This window comes from Scleropages formosus, chromosome 10, assembly GCF_900964775.1.
Source record: "Scleropages formosus chromosome 10, fSclFor1.1, whole genome shotgun sequence".
Classification (NCBI taxonomy): Eukaryota; Metazoa; Chordata; class Actinopteri; order Osteoglossiformes; family Osteoglossidae; genus Scleropages; species Scleropages formosus.
In genome coordinates, this window is record NC_041815.1 from 14,112,675 (window position 1) to 14,130,612 (window position 17,938).

A 17,938-nucleotide genomic window follows, 5' to 3' on the forward strand; every position below is an offset into this window, starting at 1 on the left:
CTCTTACCTTTAGGCTCTGAACTGTGACAGCACAGTCTGACTTCTGCTCGCCAGCATGAAATTGAGTCCCTTATCAAAATGAATCCAAGACTCTGATGCCCTAAAATAATTGCATTGTTTGTATTAATTCCATAAACCTGTCATTTCTACTTGTAAATTCTGACATGAAATGAGAAGCCTTTGAATGAATTATGTACTTGCTGCCTTATTTTTTATTTTTTCTTGTCTGTTAAATATTGTTTGCCAAAATTTAAAAACTTAGTTTCTAGTAAAACATATAGTTGAGAATGCCATGCGCATCTTATGTAGATATCAGAATATACATTTAGAGGGTCATTTCTACACTGGTCTCTAAGAGACAAAAAACTGAAAGGAAATGAATGTACATATTTCAGCCCATCATAACTCCTTAATGCCAATTACATGTACGATGAACAAAGCATAAACATCCTGGTTGGCAAAATAACCTATTAGAATTAGAATGTTTGTGCTTTTTTTTTTTTTTTTTTTTTTTTTTTTTTTTTCCCCATTTGTTTTGGTTCTCTATTCTTCCAAAATATTGTATGTGTTACCAAATGTTTGTGGAGTTTGTATTTGATTTTGTTGAAATTCTTAAAATGTAAAAAGATGATAGTCCAGTGAATTTTAAGATCAAGTAAAAGCAAAAGACACATTAAATCCATAATAAAAAAAAAAAAAAAAAAAAGAGTCCATACATTTCTTTGTTCTAAAAAGGTTTGGAATTCAGAGACTGCAATGTGCTGTATGGAAACAGCCTGCAGCTGCATCAGTGTCTTGGGATTTTACATTTCAACAAGACGCAGCATTTTAAATTTACTGGAGGAGTTCAGTTTAAGTAACTACGAAAAGTGCGTTACAGCTGTTCCATCATATGGACGTGGACTTGCAGTTGGAAGACTGACCTGACCGTGCTCAGCTGTTCGATGGCTCCACATCGCAGGTAGCCATGGGCCACGACTGGAGGTGACCAGTTGCGGTCGGTAGTGTCTTTCACCCTGTAAGACATTTTCATAACCCAGCGAGTGAAGTAATTTTAACTTTAAATGATAGTTTAACCTCAGATTATGCACTTTCAAAGTACTGATGTTTGTTAAAGATCACTGAATGACTGAGCTCCAAACACAAAGCTGGTTTTGTCCCTTTTGGCCACCGTTGTCTGTTTTCTGGTATGATGGAAGACATGCAGAAATATTAAAATTTATCCTTAAGTATAACATCACATCTGGCCTTTTTTTTTTTTTTTAATTTGAACCATACATTTCCACAAACTTCAAGTATTTATTTCAAAACTTTGGGTTTGGTATGCTGTGGGCCAAATTAAAAAAAAAAAAAAAAAAATTGATTTGCAAAACATTTATTGAATACTTTAAATGGAAAACCAAACCTGAAACTCTTCAATGACGTGGGGGGGGGGAATACCAATTTATCTGTTTTCAAGGCACAATTAGCATTTTACGTAAGTAGTCATTGAAACATTGTTTTCAATATTAACAGACACCTATGCAAAATGAGTGAAAACGACATAATTGCTGTGAAAAGTTTGAAATGAGTCGAAATGTGAGGAACATTGCGGAGTCTTTATCTGAGGAACAGGGATTTTTCAGCGTGGCGATGCAGTACCTGAATTGCAACCCATAATGTCCCAAATCGGGGAACGTGTGGCATTTGGGCCTCCGTGCGCAGGCAGCGCAGGTTCTAATAAAATAACCCTAAATACAAACCAATCTGTAAGGCTGAAGTAGAGCCACAGGGCCCTTATACGAGATTGCGGCACCATGGTTTTTCTAGAACTTTCTTTACCTTTCTCTGCATTCCCCTTTTCCGAAATTGAGTACTATTTGCAACGTCAACTTTAGAGGCGCTCGATCGCTATCGGTAGCATGACGGAACCCACGGGTTACACGTTATGACATTGCTGTGGATCAGAGACAATCATGGAAATTACAGTAAACTGCCATTTTTCTCAAGATGTCGCTTGTGAAGACAAGGAAGGATAGTTTGTGCCCAGATACTAGTGACACACATAATGTGACACACAGCGCCCGTATAATTTATGTTACTTTCCCCTAAATTACTTTAAACATAGTTTTTAATTAGTTTGTTAAATTTGGGGTAACAATTTCGCATTTTAAACGTTTCCCACTGCTCTCGGAGACGTGACGAGTACTGTACGTCAGCTGCAGCAATATAAAGTGCAGAGGTGTAGCGCCTCCTAGTGGCAGATTGCCGTCCACCGATGGTACGCCACTCATGGAACGTCTGTCTTTCGTTGACCAATGAGTAAGGGCGACGTTGCCCCACCCTTCTCCACCAGAACGAGGCTGGGGCCTTCACCACCGGCGTTCCCAGAAAGCTTTGCGGGGACCCAGCGGAAAAAAATAGAGTCCGGTAACGGGGAGGATTCAGAGTCAGGGGAGCTCGAGCAGGATAGCTAGCAGGCTACTTTTGTAAAAAAAGAATAATAAAATATCAAATATTATATAAACACAGAATTTCTTCAACATGGCCGACAACGAGAAGCTAGACAACCAGAGGCTGAAGAATTTCAAAAACAAGGGCCGGGATTTAGAGGTAATGCGCGGTCGCCCACTTCGTTTCGGGGCTCGTCGTTCCCCTCTGCGCGGAGTGGGGGGTCCGACGCGTGACGTCGCCGCCGTTTCTGGGCTGCGGGCGTGTTAGCGTGTGTGTGTTGACTGTACGCGGTGTGGTGTCGGGGGTTTGAGATCGAACCGTGCTGTCAGAGGCATGGTGTGTGCGAGAGAGAGGCCTAGGCCGGCTCCAGCCCCACGCCCTCGCTCGCGCGCACTCTGACATAATGGCTCCGCCGCGTACAGGCCGCATCGTGTCCCTCCGAGCCCGTGCGTGTGCGTGCGTGTGTGTGTGCCGGGAGTGCGTTTGTCTTTCGTTTGCCCTCATACAGCATGCTGTGAAGGTGATGGGAATCGACACGCAGTATTTTCTCAATCTCGTAAACGGAGGCCTGGACTCGGCGGTACCCGGCAGCGGCCCGTTTCCCCCCGGCGAGGCGAGGCGAGGCGAGGCGAGGCGGGGCGGGGTGGGGTGGGGCGGGGTCTTTCCGGCTTTTTTTCTAAGTGTTTCCCCATAGATACCGGTAGAGATGGATCACCTGTTGGAGCAACACCACGGTGTACAAAGGTTTCGGTTGACACAGCGAGGAGCCTCTCCGGAGGAGTGTGAGAGTGACCTGAGTGTGTTCATACTGATCACATGTTCACGGGAGACCCGCACTAGGTTGTTACAGGCTTTAGGCTGCGTGTGTGATCGCACTGAATATGTGTGGCACCAGCTCTATACACCACTCCACATGCAGGTGCTCTGGTCCCTAGACTCCCTTTCTTATTACTGCTATTCTTCAAATGTCTTGACACCAGTGACAGTGTTATATAATGACCTTTAGAATGATTCAAAGAAAGTACTGATTCAGGGTACTGTTATTAAGGGTACTTGAGTTGCAGGCTGGATTTGAACCCGGGAGTCTTCAGATTGAGGGCAGCCGTTCTAACTACTGTGTGCGCCCTGGCCGGGTTTGTGAAGACGAGTGTTTTGTTTCCAGCTCTTGTTGAACACTTAAACTCCAGTCTTCATTAACTGTCAACCTCCAGCGGTCAGGATATTTGAATTTTTTTTTTTTTTATTTTAAGGGCAGTTTTGTGAATGTCTGTCTACCTTGAGTGGCAAGTTTGTGATCTCTGGCTGCAATATTGTTTCATGCTACAGAGGTTACATTTTCTCATAGTTTTGAAATACTATGGATTCTGTTATTACATACAGAATTGGGCTAAAGGCCCTAGCATTAGAACAGCTGTGGTTGTTGCCTTCACTTTTTTTTTTTTTTGCTTTAACATGGTAGATACTGATTCATGACTCTAGGTCTCTTCTATACAAGCATATTGAGTAAATGCTTTTTCTCTTTCTAGCTGATACATCTGTCCTAAATTACTATTCTGATCTATAATGACTCGAATGATGTGCCAGTAGAACTAACACAACAGGATTATGTACAGTTTTTAGATCTAAATACGTGAGATCGGCATAGATTCGTAGCCTGTATAAGTCTCCTTTTCTGTAGTGAGCAGCACATTAAAATTCTAGAAGCATGTGAACATCAAGTATAAACTGGGATCACCTCAGCAGCTCTTCCTGGGGCATTAGTCACAGCTTCTGGTATGAGTGTTTGAGTCTCTTAGGTAGCAGTGAACTGGAGACTGATTCTCTGATATGTACAAATGTTAATATGTACAGGCCTGTGTTACAGCATTGAATATTGGGAGAGATGCAAGACTGTGCCTGATTACATAGCCTGTCTAATTAGTACTGTTTTTCCTTCTTTATTTCACATAAAACACTTGACATCTTTTCAGCAAACCTGTTATGTTGAAGAATGTATTGATTTGGTGTTTCTGAATACTCTTTTCCAGACAATGAGAAGACAGAGGAATGAGGTGGTGGTGGAACTGCGGAAGGTATTAGTTGTTCTTTTCAGTGAGGTTTTTAAAATGAACTCTAACTGTGAAAATGTGTCTCATGGTTAGTGCATGAAGATGCTGTTTTCATTTCTGATGCCTTTCATGAAGTCTGAGTGTGGAGGAAAAAAAAAACTTTAGTCCTGCTCCTTGTCTTCTCTAGAACAAACGTGATGAACACCTTCTGAAGAGAAGGAATGTACCCCATGAAGACATTTGCGAAGACTCTGATGTGGATGGAGATTTCAGAGCGGTAAGAGCACATGGGACCTCTTAACATTAATCCTCTTACTTTCTGTTACTGCAGAAGCATGAATTTAAGTGATTTTATGGAACATCCAAAGTATAAAAGAGTTAGCTAGATGTGCAAAACTGAAAATAAACTCTCCAAACTATAGTTGCATTGTTTGTTTTTCACCCGTTATGTTTTTTTGCAGCAAAATACATCTTTAGAAGCAATAGTACAGGTAAGTTCACGGTTTTTCTTAATGCTAAATTTAGGTTATTTAGTGTCTCCTTAACTTCTGTAACTTATATGGTCCCATTTCTCAGAATGCCACAAGTGACAACCAAGGAGTTCAGCTCAGTGCTGTTCAGGCAGCAAGGTGAGATCTCCCTTTACTTGCCTGTGCCACATATTTGCAGATATGCATTTTTAACCCCTCTAGAAAGCTAACACACTGCATTCTTTTTCATACTGGTTTGATATGCAGTGAATGCCAAATATCACTCATGCTAAGTAATGTTAAAATGGGTATTATGTGCTAGATTGGTCTGTAGCTGTCATCATTGGAATTGTTAGAGTATGTTCTGAGTTAGCTCTTCTAAATGCTTAGTGCATTATTAATATTTTAGGGGCTTTTCTAGTGCCCTTTTAAGGCAGAAGGTAAACACTTTTTTTCTTGAAGTTGAGGACTGTTGAATAAAATTTTATTTATTTTTTTTTTTTAAACAGGAAGCTGTTGTCAAGTGACCGTAATCCACCCATTGATGACTTGATCAAATCTGGGATTTTACCCATTTTAGTTCACTGCCTGGACAGAGATGACAAGTAGGCATTCTTGTGCTCATTTTTGTGCTTGTTTCTGCAGGCTGTTTGTCTTCAGCCCTTATTCTCAGGACATATTTTTCTGAAATGGTCATTCATTGCAATCTGTGGTATTTTAACCAGCTTACAGAAATGGGTAATTTTACTTTGCTTACAGTTAGTGTTGGATGGTATTTATACTCCTACATGTTTACTGAGGTTATTTTCAAGTGCCACAGTAGATTTATAGTGAAAATGTCAAATTTCATTCTGAACACTCTTTCCCATTAGCCCTTCATTACAGTTTGAGGCAGCCTGGGCCTTGACCAACATTGCCTCGGGCACTTCGGAGCAGACACAAGCTGTAGTCCAGTCCAGTATGTACACTATGCTTGTCTTTTATGTCGTACCCATTTTGGAATTTAGATCTGTTCAGCAATTATATTTTTGAATACTTTTGTGCCTTTTTTGTGCAGTTTTTATCCTGTTTGAATAAATGCTTTGTTGTATCTGCAGATGCTGTTCCATTGTTCCTGAGGCTGCTGCACTCTCCACACCAGAATGTGTGTGAGCAGGCAGTCTGGGCACTGGGCAACATCATTGGTGAGTACACTGATGGGGGGGTGCATCTTGCTCCCAAGCACTTCTGATGGCTGTTTGTGTTCTCTCTCTCTGTCAAACACACACACTGTGGTTGGTGGGGGTTTGACCTTTCTGTAGAAGTGGGATCTAACACTGTTCCTCCTGCTCCCTGTCCTCACCCTCAGGTGATGGCCCACAGTGCAGAGATTATGTCATCAGTCTGGGTGTAGTCAAACCTCTCCTGTCCTTCATCAGCCCCTCCATTCCCATCACTTTCCTTCGCAATGTGACTTGGGTCATGGTAAACCTTTGCCGCCACAAGGACCCACCTCCTCCCATGGAGACCATCCAGGAGGTAGGAGCTCTCCCCATTTCCTGCTATGTGCAGTGTGCTCCCATGTGTCTTCAGTCCAAAAAGCAAGTGATTGATGTAGCTACAAGTGGGAGGGGTGATAAAGGCTGCTCTGAGTATTTTCAGGCTTGATGTTTGTGACGATATGTTAAGTTTGGGCAAATTTAGGTGGCCTAGATTACTAGTACAGGAAGTGTCTTTGTAAGCAGCCATTTGTTTTACTTCTCTGCCTGTTCTCAACCAGTTGTCTGTCTCGCACTTCCTCTTTGGCGCAGATCCTCCCAGCTCTTTGTGTGCTGATTCATCACACAGATGTTAATGTGAGTAGATTCTTTATATTCATCAGCAGCACTGCAATTAGTGAATTGATTGTTAGAATTCAAGAATGGGGAACCTCTATTTTACCACTGAGTAAAACAGGTTGCTTCATCTGAGAAATGGTGATATTAAAGCAGTGCTTTCTAATGACTTACAGTGGAAAGTCCCTGAATATTCAAGTATGAAGCAAAGTTTAACCATTCTGATTTTGCTACAGATTCTGGTGGACACAGTGTGGGCCCTTTCATACCTCACTGATGCAGGGAACGAGCAGATCCAGATGGTCATTGACTCTGGAATTGTGCCACACCTTGTACCCCTTCTCAGCCATCAGGAGGTCAAAGTGCAGGTACAGAAGGGGTGCTTGTTGCTCATTTGGTGGTGTTGTCCCCCCCAAGAAATTTCTCTTTGTTTATAAGTTTTTATAGTAGTAGTTTTACAGTGATGGTAACATTGTATTTACTGATGTTTTTCTCTGAAGCAGCTTATAGTGTTAACATGCTTGCAATGATACACCTGGGTAATTTTTACTGTATCAATTCAGGGTAAGTCCCTTGATCACAGGTATTACAGCAGAGGTAGGATTGGAATCTGGTATCACAAATGCAAGGTTGCAGCTGTAAGCATCATGCTCCCTGTTGCAGCTATTTGTTGCATTTCTCCATTTGTCTAGCTTTAGATTTCCTTTTTTCTGAATGTGGTTCAGCTCAGGACAGTATGGATGAAGCCAAATTCCTAATGACACTTGATAGGATTGACATCTAATGCCATGAATAATGTGACCTGGCTGCTTGATGCAGAATATCATTGTGTATTTTGGTTTATAGTTTGGAGTGCACCACTAGGCCTCGGTCTGCGGTTTCTTTATTTGGGGGAATCGGTCTGAGACAAAATGTAAATATTTGGATACTGCTAAAAGCATTGAATAAGGCAGTGTGCCCAACGGTCAGTGCAACATTTCTAGCAGTGGGTCAGTATATCAGCTGTATGCTGAGTGTGAACATCCTTAAAGTGAGTTCACAATGGGTTCTGTTCCAGCCAAAGAATCCTGAATAGCTGCTACCTGAACCAGGTTTTTTGTCATTCCTGTTCTTCAGTTTGTTACACTATCCCCTGTGCCATTGGTGTGTTGTATCAGACAGATTAACATTACATGTAAGTATTTCACTGCCCCCTCCTGTTCTTTGCCTCTTTGTCTTTCAGACTTGATATGTGAATAGGATACTGTAGAATTAAATAATTCTGTCATGAATGTACATGTGCAAAAACACTGACCTACTTAATACATCACAAATCTGCTTACCACAGTCACTTGACTGTTCAGATGGCTTTTAGTTTTTCCCCAGTGCTCAGTTATTGAGCCAGATGGGTCAGTGTGTTTCTGTCTGGCCTCCTGCTGATTGGTCACGCAGGACTTCCGGGGGAGGCAGGGCTATATGTCAGTGTAGCACAGTAACATGAGAAATGCTATTGGCTGAAGGTTGGGCACAGGGTAGAATTGCAGTGATTTTAGAACAGCAAAGGAAAGGGGTACTGGCTTTCAACATCCTCACTTGTCACTCTGTGGCTCAGACCAACAACAGGGAACGTTTGAGACTTGCTCTGGGAAGTCATGGAACGGTGCTGGGAATTGAGTCACATTTCCTTTCCAGAAGGTGCAGTTCTTTGTAGTGGAACAGTTGTATTGATTTGAGAGAGATCTTTTCTACCCTTTCATGTTGTGTGTACCTCTGTGGAAAGGCTGTGCTTATGCCCTATACAGTTAATTTTAAGTCAGTACAGCCCCCTGCCACCTTCATTTGTGTTTTGAGTTGGTTTGCTGATCCCAAGTTATGGGCTGTTTGCAGACAGCGGCGCTGAGAGCTGTGGGCAACATCGTGACAGGCACTGACGAGCAGACCCAGGTGGTCCTGAATTGCGAAGCCCTGGCACACTTCCCTGCCCTCTTGACTCACCCCAAGGAGAAGATAAACAAGGTAAATGCCACGCAGAATACAAACCCTTTTCCCAGTGAAGTAGGATCCTCAGTACAGCACCCTTGCTGTGTAGGCTGAACTCACACACGACTGTTTTATTTCTTCACCTCTTGTAGTAGTGCATTCTGTACTTGATGGTTTAAGTGATTGGGGTGACATTTGTCCTTTATCTTTGCAGGAAGCAGTATGGTTCCTGTCAAACATTACTGCAGGAAACCAGCAGCAGGTCCAGGCAGTCATTGAAGCCAACCTGGTGCCCATGATCATCCACCTGTTGGATAAAGTGTGTCATCTTGAATTCATTCCCTCACTAATTCATTAATTTTAGCATTTGTCCCTGACTTTTGTTTACTGTGACTTGGGTCATGGTAAACCTTTGCCACCACAAGGACTCACCTCCTCCCAGGCCTATCCATCTTTAATGTTTTTACCTACATTCCTAACTAATTTTAGATAAGTGTAAATTTAACTAATGCTGTCTGTTTCAGGGAGATTTTGGAACACAGAAGGAGGCCGCTTGGGCCATCAGTAACTTGACAATAAGTGGGAGGAAGGATCAGGTGAGATTCTTGAATCTCTGGGGTTAACTCTTTGACCTCTAACTCAATTTAAATTAAATACTTTTCACACTATGGCATTGTCTTGAACTTCTTAATTAGATGCTCTGTCATTATTTTGTATGTATGCTGCTATAGCCTGGTGCACTTCCGTTTGGAATTCTAGTTTATCTAAATCAATTGTGTTGGAAATGGGTAATAGGTTTAGATGCTTAAATCCCATTTGTCCACTAGGTGGCGTACCTAATCCAGCAGCAGGTGATCCCACCATTCTGCAACCTTCTGACAGTCAAGGATGCACAGGTGGTCCAGGTGGTGCTGGATGGACTCAGCAACATCCTGAAGATGGCTGATGATGAAGCAGAGATGGTCGCTAACTTGATCGAGGAGTGTGGAGGTCAGATATACAAAGAGGTCTAATTTAATACATGAGATCCTTCAGCAATGATAATTCATATTTTATATAGTACCTGAAGTGTCTTGTAAAGCTGGCTTTGTTTTCACAACATAAACAAATGTTTAAAAAGCATCAGTTATGGTGTCCTTAACAGGAAAGTAACTGTTTATCTGGTTATTGTATGAATGGTGTTCCATATAGTCTTAAACACTGCCAACTTAAACTTTTTCCTGTCTTTTGTGCTGAGGCTTACTTTTTATACCTTGTCCTCTCTCCACAGGGTTGGAAAAAATTGAGCAACTTCAAAATCATGAAAATGAAGATATCTATAAACTGGCCTATGAAATAATAGATCAGTTCTTCTCATCAGATGATGTAAGTCATACTACTTATTTCGGTTGGGATTTATATTTACTCATTTAGCAGACGCTTTTGTCCAAAGCAACATACATCTCAGCAAAAGTACAATTTATGCATTACATTAAGGATTTCATTGGCGTGATGGTTTTTAGTTGGGTATTTGTGTGTTTTGAACAATAATGTAAATGTGTTTTTTCCAAGGAGGGTCAAAGACATATTAAGTTGATTTATTTAATTGTACTACGTGCATAATGAGTTGAGGTGTTCATGATATTTTGATCTTCCTCAGATTGACGAAGACTCAAGTCTGGTGCCCGAAGCAATCCAGGGTGGAACCTATGGGTTCAACTCCTCTACTAATGTGCCAGCCGAGGGGTTCCAGTTCTAGAAAGCACCTGTGATTGGGGAGTTAGGTCGCGATGCAGCACTCTGTTCAACAAAAATTGCGAGCAAGAGAGCGAGAGTGTGAGAGAAATTAGATCCATTGTGCTTTGTTCAGTGGATCCTTGGCTGCATTTAATCCAGGAGAAATTGTGTGGATTTCGTTTGGCATTCCGCGAGAATCAGCCCAAATGAAATAGCGATGGCGAATGGGTGCAAGTGAGAATGAGTGGCTAAATGTTGCAAAAAAACATCTACACCAAATGCTTTGGAAGACATTTTGATTAACTTGCAAAGTTATGGGAGGTGTCTACTAAACAGAATAAGATGTCAATTGTGGGAGGAGCCATTGAAATCAATCTGAGGAAAACTGGGGTGGGGGGAGACAAAGAACCATATTTATAATGTTGTGGTCCGTTGAGGTGGGGGAGGGGGGGTTAGGCACAAGATGAGAAAGGTGATGGGGGGAGAGCAGCAACCCTGCACCCTGAGGGCCACACTATGGGACTGAATGGATCCATACCGTGCGTGTGAATGTGTGGACTCTGCCCTAAGGAACCCGGTTCCTCTCCTCCAGGCCCCAGGGCTCCCCCACAAGGAGCTGGGCGGGTCCAGCGCCGAGCGTGTGCGAGAGTGGTGGGTGTGTGCGTGACTGGGCGAGAGACTGGATGTGTACGCATGCAAAGAAAACAAAATGCAAACGATGAAAAAAGAGCAACAAAAATTGCCCACAAGGCGGCTCATGTGAACCAGGAACATCCTTCCCAAATGGAAGAATGTTAACTCTAAACAATAAAATGGGTAAGACACCATGCTATATGTTGTTAGTATTAAGTGACTTTTCACACTGGACAATGAAGTTTTAAGTTGAAGACAGTGCATTACATAAAGGTGCAAGTAGACCTTTCAATCCAGTGTCTTTTTTTCCTTCAAAGCTTTTATTTTCAGTGTTTGTGCAGAAGTGAAATATTTTTTTGACTCCCTTTTCTGTACTTAGTACCAAAAATTGATTTGATGCTGCAAATATCCATGATGCCACCTCTAGAATAATTTTTCTTTTTTTCCTTGCATGAATTATTTTTCCCCTTGGAGCAAAAATGATTGTTGCTATACCCAAAAGCTTCAAATTGTCACAGGAGAATGAGAGAAATGGCCATTTTGTGTAACTTTGTGAGTCCTAATCTTTGCATGTACTAATTATTTTAGGGGTTTCTTTTAGTTATAGTGTACAAAACGTAATTTTTCTTTGTAGAATACAGTGCTGTTTAAATGTTTCTTTCAGCCACCGACCCTTTTCTCACTTTAGTTTCTAATTTTCAAAGGCAGACCTTTCTAAACATTTGCACATTAACATGAAGTTGGCAGTTTGTGAAATGTGCAAATTAGATGTATCAACACCTTTAACGACGTGCGTAGTATTTTACTGTATTCTGGGTTTTTTATGATAGACAAGTAATCCACTTGGAGTCACTTTTGGGGGAGCTGAGATGTTTATAAAACATGACTTGCAATATATATCTGCCTCTGATCTTGGAGGTGCTTTTCAGTAGAAGTAATAAGTACCGCAGGAGCTGGGGACCCTCTTTCGGAGACTTTGGAATGGGGGTCGGAAGCGATGCGCGAACCAGTTGTCCCGCTCCAGGTGCCAGGGCGCCCCCAGCCTGCTGTGTACTTCTACTGTGTGTTGAGAAATTTGAACCACCGTAGGGATGGGTTACATTGTGTGGTCACGGCCTTCTGTCGGACTTGGGCTATTTTTTCCAGCATTCCTTGTCAGCGAAGATGTGGTTAAAAAAAAAAAAAAAAAAAGTTGAAAGGATGAGCAAAAACATGGTTTGCTTAACCTGTTGAAGTTAGATTTACAGGCTAGGTTGTCTTTAAAAAAAAAAAATAAATAAATAAATGCTAAAACATGACAATGTCCAAGTGTCTTGTTTTGTTATGTCATTTAGAGAGGAATGGTTTAACTGAATGTATAAAAACGTGTTTTGGAACCCCTCTCATTTTCTAGTTTTATTCATTACGGCACTCTGTCCAACCAGTCCCTCACCGCGGTCCTGGTTACTAACGGTCTCCGTCAGCGGTTCCCGCTCGTAACGGCCGCTGCACCGATCCGTCATCCGGAGTTTGTATTTAAATCGCTTGGCGGGCGTTGTGATTGGCTGCGGCGTTCGTGTAGGCGAGGCGCACGCGCAGAATTGCTCGACCGAACGGGACGGCGGAAGTGCGAAATGTAACCGAGTACAAGTCGGGCGGAGGGAAGTAGGCGAGTCGTGAAGAGCGGCGGCGCGGATCCGGAGTGCGACACTAGCAGGTAAATTACCGCAAACGGTGTGACGCGAATTAGCCTACATGCACGGTGGGAGATTAAGTGCTTTTCAGTCCACCGTGGGTTTGTGCTACTGACTGACTGACTGGTCGTGGCTTGCTTACCTGTTGCTGAGGGAAGGAAGGTCCCAGAAGAGCTCGTGGTGGTGAGTGTGCGCGAGCGTCCCTCTCACACAGTGGACTCTGAGGTGTGACCGCCCCCAACGCGAAGGGAACGACCGGCTGTACCAGTCTAGTGTGACCAGCCGCACAAATAACATTGTAGCCACCCTCGTCGCTGATTGGCGCGAACAGATATTAATGTGAACAAGGGCTGCTGGGAAGTATACGTTAGTTGTGCAACCATAGACGGGACTGTCGGGGGCTGTGTAAGGGGATGAGCCCTTCGCGAAGGTTCTTTAGAAAAGGCTTCGGACAATCCCTCCTTCGCGCTCTTGTTTTAATAATAGGTGTGCAATTATGGGCAGCTTCTGCGTATCTTCTCGAACCCGCTGTGGCCACAGTTCTTGGACAAATGGTTGACGGGTCTTCCAGAGTCCTTTTCGTTGTTTGCTGCACACACGTGTCTCAGTCTTGTCCACACTGCTTCACCCCTCCCCTCTGTATTTCAGCAGTTTTTGTGGAAGCATAAATGAGAAGTACTTAAATTCCATCCGGTTAACTTATTGTAGGAAGTAAAAGACTGCGCTCATAATGACGGGATTACCTGGATTCCTTCATGTAATGCTGTAAATTTTATTTATGGAGGTTATCCCATATCAGGCAGGTGAAATGTGATTTGTACAAACTAAAGTAATGAAAACATTTTGTAGTGTTAGATGTTATTGTTACCAGTGACTGATGGCACTTTTTTTTCATTTCTACATTGTTACACAGTTACAAGTAAAGTCACACTTAGTGCTAATTGAGCATCATGACTGTTTTTTTTTTTTTTTTCTTTTCTCCCCAGATGCCATGCAGACAGTGAGTGCAGCAGTGGAGACACTGAGCAGCTCAGACTGAGGGACGACAAGAGCTTCTCTCACTGAGGTGGGAATCATGTGGCCTCCAGCCTGAGAGCACTTTCCGCACCCACTGATTTCTGCTGCAGCCGCACACTCACTGGGCTGGCACTTTTGTCGTATACAGCTGGTGCTTGACTTAGGACGGGGTTCCGTTCAGGCATCAGCTTTGTTATAAGTTGACGATCCTCTTACAGTATAAATGTAAATTTATAAAGATATGCAAACAATTAACATGTAGGAATGCTATGTTTTATAGTAGGGTTTTCTTATATTTTTCTGTGGTTTCATGCATTATTCATGTTAAAATACTAATAGAGAATGACAGTGTACAGTCAGAATTATATTTTGATGCTGCACTGTTATTTTCTTTCATTTCTAAATCTGTTGTCTTACGCTTTTTCCTTTTCTGCATCACTAGAGCACTCGTGTTTTTGCTTCCAAACGGTTGCAATAAGAATAACTTGAGCGGAGTCACAAATGAAACTGTGTGTAAATGGCATTGTTGTGAATAAAATGCCATCACTGACTGAGGCAACAAGAAATAAAGGTGCCTTGTGGCCAGTGGATATTGTACGGCAGACTTATTAGATGTATGGCCCAACGTGGGCACTCAAAGTGTTAGTGCCTCACAGCTCCTGGACTGTAAGTTTGAATCTCACTCAGTCTGTGGAGTTTGCATGTTCTTCCCATGTTCATGTGGGTTTTCTCTGGGTGCTCTGGTTTCTTCCCATAGTCCAAAGACACGTGCTTCAGGTGAATTAGCGACTAATTTGTACTTAGTGTGTGAATAAGTGAGTCAGTAAGTGTGTGTGCGCACCCTGCCTATTGCCCTATGCTCTCAGCATAGACCCTGGACCACTGTGACCCTCCCCTGAACAGGTGGTTGTGAACAGTGGACTATATACCTTCTCGGTATAAACATTCTTACCACAGTTGCTCTACGGTGAACTGTCATTTTTTTTTTTTTCCTCCTCTTTAGAAACCATTACATCCAAAGCTGTGGTGACCTGCTGAACACCACACCCACTATGGATAACCTTGAGGAGGACCTCACCTGCTCTGTGTGTTACTCGCTGTTCTCCGACCCACGCGTGTTGCCCTGCTCCCACACCTTCTGCAGGGCCTGTCTGGAGAGCGTCCTACAGGTGTCCGGCAACTTCTCCATCTGGCGCCCGCTGCGCATCCCTCTCAAGTGCCCTAACTGTCGCAGCATGGTGGAGCTGCCACCCTCTGGGGTGGACGCCCTGCCCATCAACGTCTCACTGCGTGCCATCATCGAGAAGTTCCAGCGCGACAGCCAACCGCGCCTGCCAACCTGCGTCGAACATCCCCGGCAGCCGCTTAACGTCTACTGCGTCCAGGACCGCAAGCTCATCTGTGGCTTCTGCCTGACCGTCGGACAGCACCAGGGCCACACCATCGATGACCTCCAGACAGCCTACATAAAGGAGCGTGAAACTCCTGCCCGCCTCATTGAGCAGCTGACGGACAAGCGCTGGACCGAGGTGTGTGCGCTGGCGGAGCAGCTTGAGCAGGAGAAGGCTCGTTGCGAGAGTCTGTTGCAGCAGGACCGCGATGCCGTCAGCCAGTTCTTCCAGGGAATAGACCGAATCCTGGCTCGCAAGAAAGCAGCCTTCATGGAGGCGCTGGACAAGGCCAACGCGGAGCTTTCGCGCATCTACGACCCACTCATCGATGAGCTGAAGGACATGAAGGAGGAGCAACTGGACCTCATCTCTTACAGCTCTGCCGTCGAGACCGAGGACTCGCCGCTGGCCTTTCTCGAGAAGGTCCATCTCTTCCAGGAGAGGGTGGAGGCCCTCAGCAAGGCGCCCCTTCCCAGGGTGAAGGCTGTCTGCATCCACCCTCGAGCAGGACGCTTCTTGGAAGAGCGCTGGGCCGGCATGACCATCGCCGACCTGGAGCAGGGCCAGATCCCGCACATCAGCTGCTGCTCGGAGGGGTGTTGCCGAAAAGAGGCCGCGTCCCGCAGCTGGAGCCCGGAGTGGCCTGCTGCCCCCAGCCCTGTAGCCGCACTCCTGGTGCTGCTCCTTTTGTCATTCGTGCTGCTGGGCTTCAGTTTCTCGTACCCTTTCACCTTCGGCCTTCCTCAGCTGAATCAGCTGCTGCAGGCATTTGTCCACGGACTGAGTGGCAACGTCTGCGTGCTCAAAGAGACCTTGTGGTGCTGGCAGTCCACGCTGGGTGACACCATCCTCAGGTGTAGGATCCTCCTTTCCTCTCTTGGAGAAACGACGACTAATTACGTGGGCTCCATCTACAGGATGTTTTGATTTCCTTGGAAAACTTCTCTGCTTGTTACGAACACATTTGTTTGAACATAACTTAGTAGATGTACATACATGTTGTTCAGCTGTTGAACTGAAGTGTATTTAAAATGACTAATATGCTGTTATTGTCACTGAGCAGCCATGTTTATAACTTGCCAAAGCGCTCATTTACCTGACCTTCCTCTCATGTAGGATACACTTTTGCTAATACTATTTTTATATATTAAAAAAAACTATCAATACTTTGGGCTAAATGTTTCTTTTCGTAGAGCCTCGCTAATACCCCAAGTCTGCTACCTTCAGTGTAAATATTAATTTTACACTTTATTAATTCTGAGTCATGTTTTTCAAAAGAATATGGGCAACAACTCAAAAAAAAAAAAAAATCTCTGCTTAATACACGGGGACAGCTGGTAGCGTAGGGGTTCAAGCTGCTATTGTTCGAGCCACAAGTTTCACGTTTGATCCCTACCTCCAGTTGTAGTACCCTCTAGCGAGGTACTTACCCTATATTGCTCCAATAAAATTACACAGCTCTATAAATGGGTAAATAAATTTAAGTAGATTGACAGTGTAAGATGCTCTACAAAAAAAAGTCAGCTAAATAAATAGTGCTGTGAAATCAGTTTAATTACTGCAGCTTTAGTGAGTTGCTCTCTTTAAATTTTAGGCTGTCCTGTAACTATCCAGTATGTTTACATGGTACAGGGGAGACAAGTCATTGTTCAGATGCAGCTGTCAGGTGAGAGGACTGTAGCCTCAAGCCCTCTGTTGTGGTAAAAATGGCCAAAATTTAATAGGGACATTTGAGCAGCAGTGCACAGCCACTGGGCAGTATGTAATTAACCTGCCCAGCAAAGACAGGAAATGATGCTGTATGGCACCATATTCCATCCCTTGTTCATCTTTCATCAACACAGCCTGCTTGCTATGCAAGAAATAGACAGCACATCCACTTTACAAGAGCGAAACTGTTACCATGGTAACACAAATTGCTACCGAGTCAGGACTTGCTATCTGATTGGAAAGTAGAAGTTAAAGTGAAATACTAATAGTCTTAAACTTGTAGCACAGAGGTTACAGCTACACCCTTTAGACCTAAAGGTTGCTGGTTCAAATTCCACCTCCAGCTGTAGTACTCCTTAGTAAGGTACATAAATTGCTCTAATGAAATTACCCAACTTTATGAAAAGGTAAATAATTGCAAGAAACTTAACATTACCAGTCACTTTGCAGAAAATAGTAAAGTAAATACAGAAAGGTGCAGTATTACTTGCTATGCCACTCTACCACCGTCTCACAGTGCTTGGGTAGTGTGAGGGGGTGGGTTAAATCCCTGCTCAGTGGGTGTGGAACTTGCATCTTGCGTGCTGATTTCATCCCACAATCGAAAGACATGCTGTTCAGATGGATTTGTGACTCTAAAAGTCACCTATAGTGAGTGTGTGTGTGTGAGACAGAGAGAAAGTGTTTCACTGATGGACAAATGAGTAGCTTATTGTGGGTAGTGCATCTAAGCAGTGTGGGTCACCTTAAGTTGGTTGAGCATGAGCTGACAGCCCTATATAGTGTTCATTGGAAGTTACTTTGGACAAAAGCATCTGCTAAGCAAATAAATATAACTGAGCTTTAAGTTGTCCATTTCAATAACAAACCACAACTCAGTCTTTATATTTGTTTTTACTCTTCTGGTATAAATTTATACCTTACCAAAAAGCTGCATCTTAAAGGCACAATGTCTCAAAAGTACAGTACTTTGATGAGATAAAGGAAGTATTAATTGGAGATAGTTTTAATATGAAAGACAGCAACTGACAGAAGTTACCAATATACACAGTTTAAAACAATATTGACAGACTG

General features: G+C 43.4%; 2 protein-coding genes across 3 annotated transcripts; both read left to right on the forward strand.

Annotated features, from left to right (window-relative positions):
- Nucleotides 1–2,348: 2,348 nt before the first annotated feature.
- Nucleotides 2,349–11,272, forward strand: kpna4 (karyopherin alpha 4 (importin alpha 3)). Its single transcript, XM_018732627.2, has 17 exons — nucleotides 2,349–2,592; nucleotides 4,461–4,505; nucleotides 4,669–4,758; nucleotides 4,943–4,972; nucleotides 5,058–5,110; nucleotides 5,461–5,556; nucleotides 5,824–5,909; nucleotides 6,049–6,135; nucleotides 6,300–6,469; nucleotides 6,742–6,786; nucleotides 7,002–7,133; nucleotides 8,632–8,760; nucleotides 8,939–9,043; nucleotides 9,249–9,320; nucleotides 9,552–9,714; nucleotides 9,995–10,089; nucleotides 10,364–11,272. Exons 1-17 carry the CDS (start codon nucleotides 2,524–2,526, stop codon nucleotides 10,460–10,462), a joined length of 1,566 nt encoding a protein of 521 aa, XP_018588143.1. The 5' UTR covers nucleotides 2,349–2,523; the 3' UTR covers nucleotides 10,463–11,272.
- Nucleotides 11,273–11,425: 153 nt separating this feature from the next.
- On the forward strand, nucleotides 11,426–16,320 carry trim59 (tripartite motif containing 59). Of its 2 annotated transcripts, none has more exons than XM_018732628.2 (3): nucleotides 11,426–12,769; nucleotides 13,733–13,812; nucleotides 14,767–16,320. In XM_018732628.2, the coding sequence occupies exon 3, from the start codon at nucleotides 14,816–14,818 to the stop codon at nucleotides 16,079–16,081; it is 1,266 nt and encodes a 421-aa protein (XP_018588144.1). In that variant the 5' UTR covers nucleotides 11,426–12,769; nucleotides 13,733–13,812; nucleotides 14,767–14,815; the 3' UTR covers nucleotides 16,082–16,320. The 2 variants fall into 2 exon arrangements, with proteins under 2 accessions (XP_018588144.1, XP_018588145.1); XM_018732629.2 differs by lacking the exon at nucleotides 11,426–12,769 and adding an exon at nucleotides 12,799–12,929.
- The last annotated feature ends 1,618 nt before the right edge of the window (nucleotides 16,321–17,938 follow it).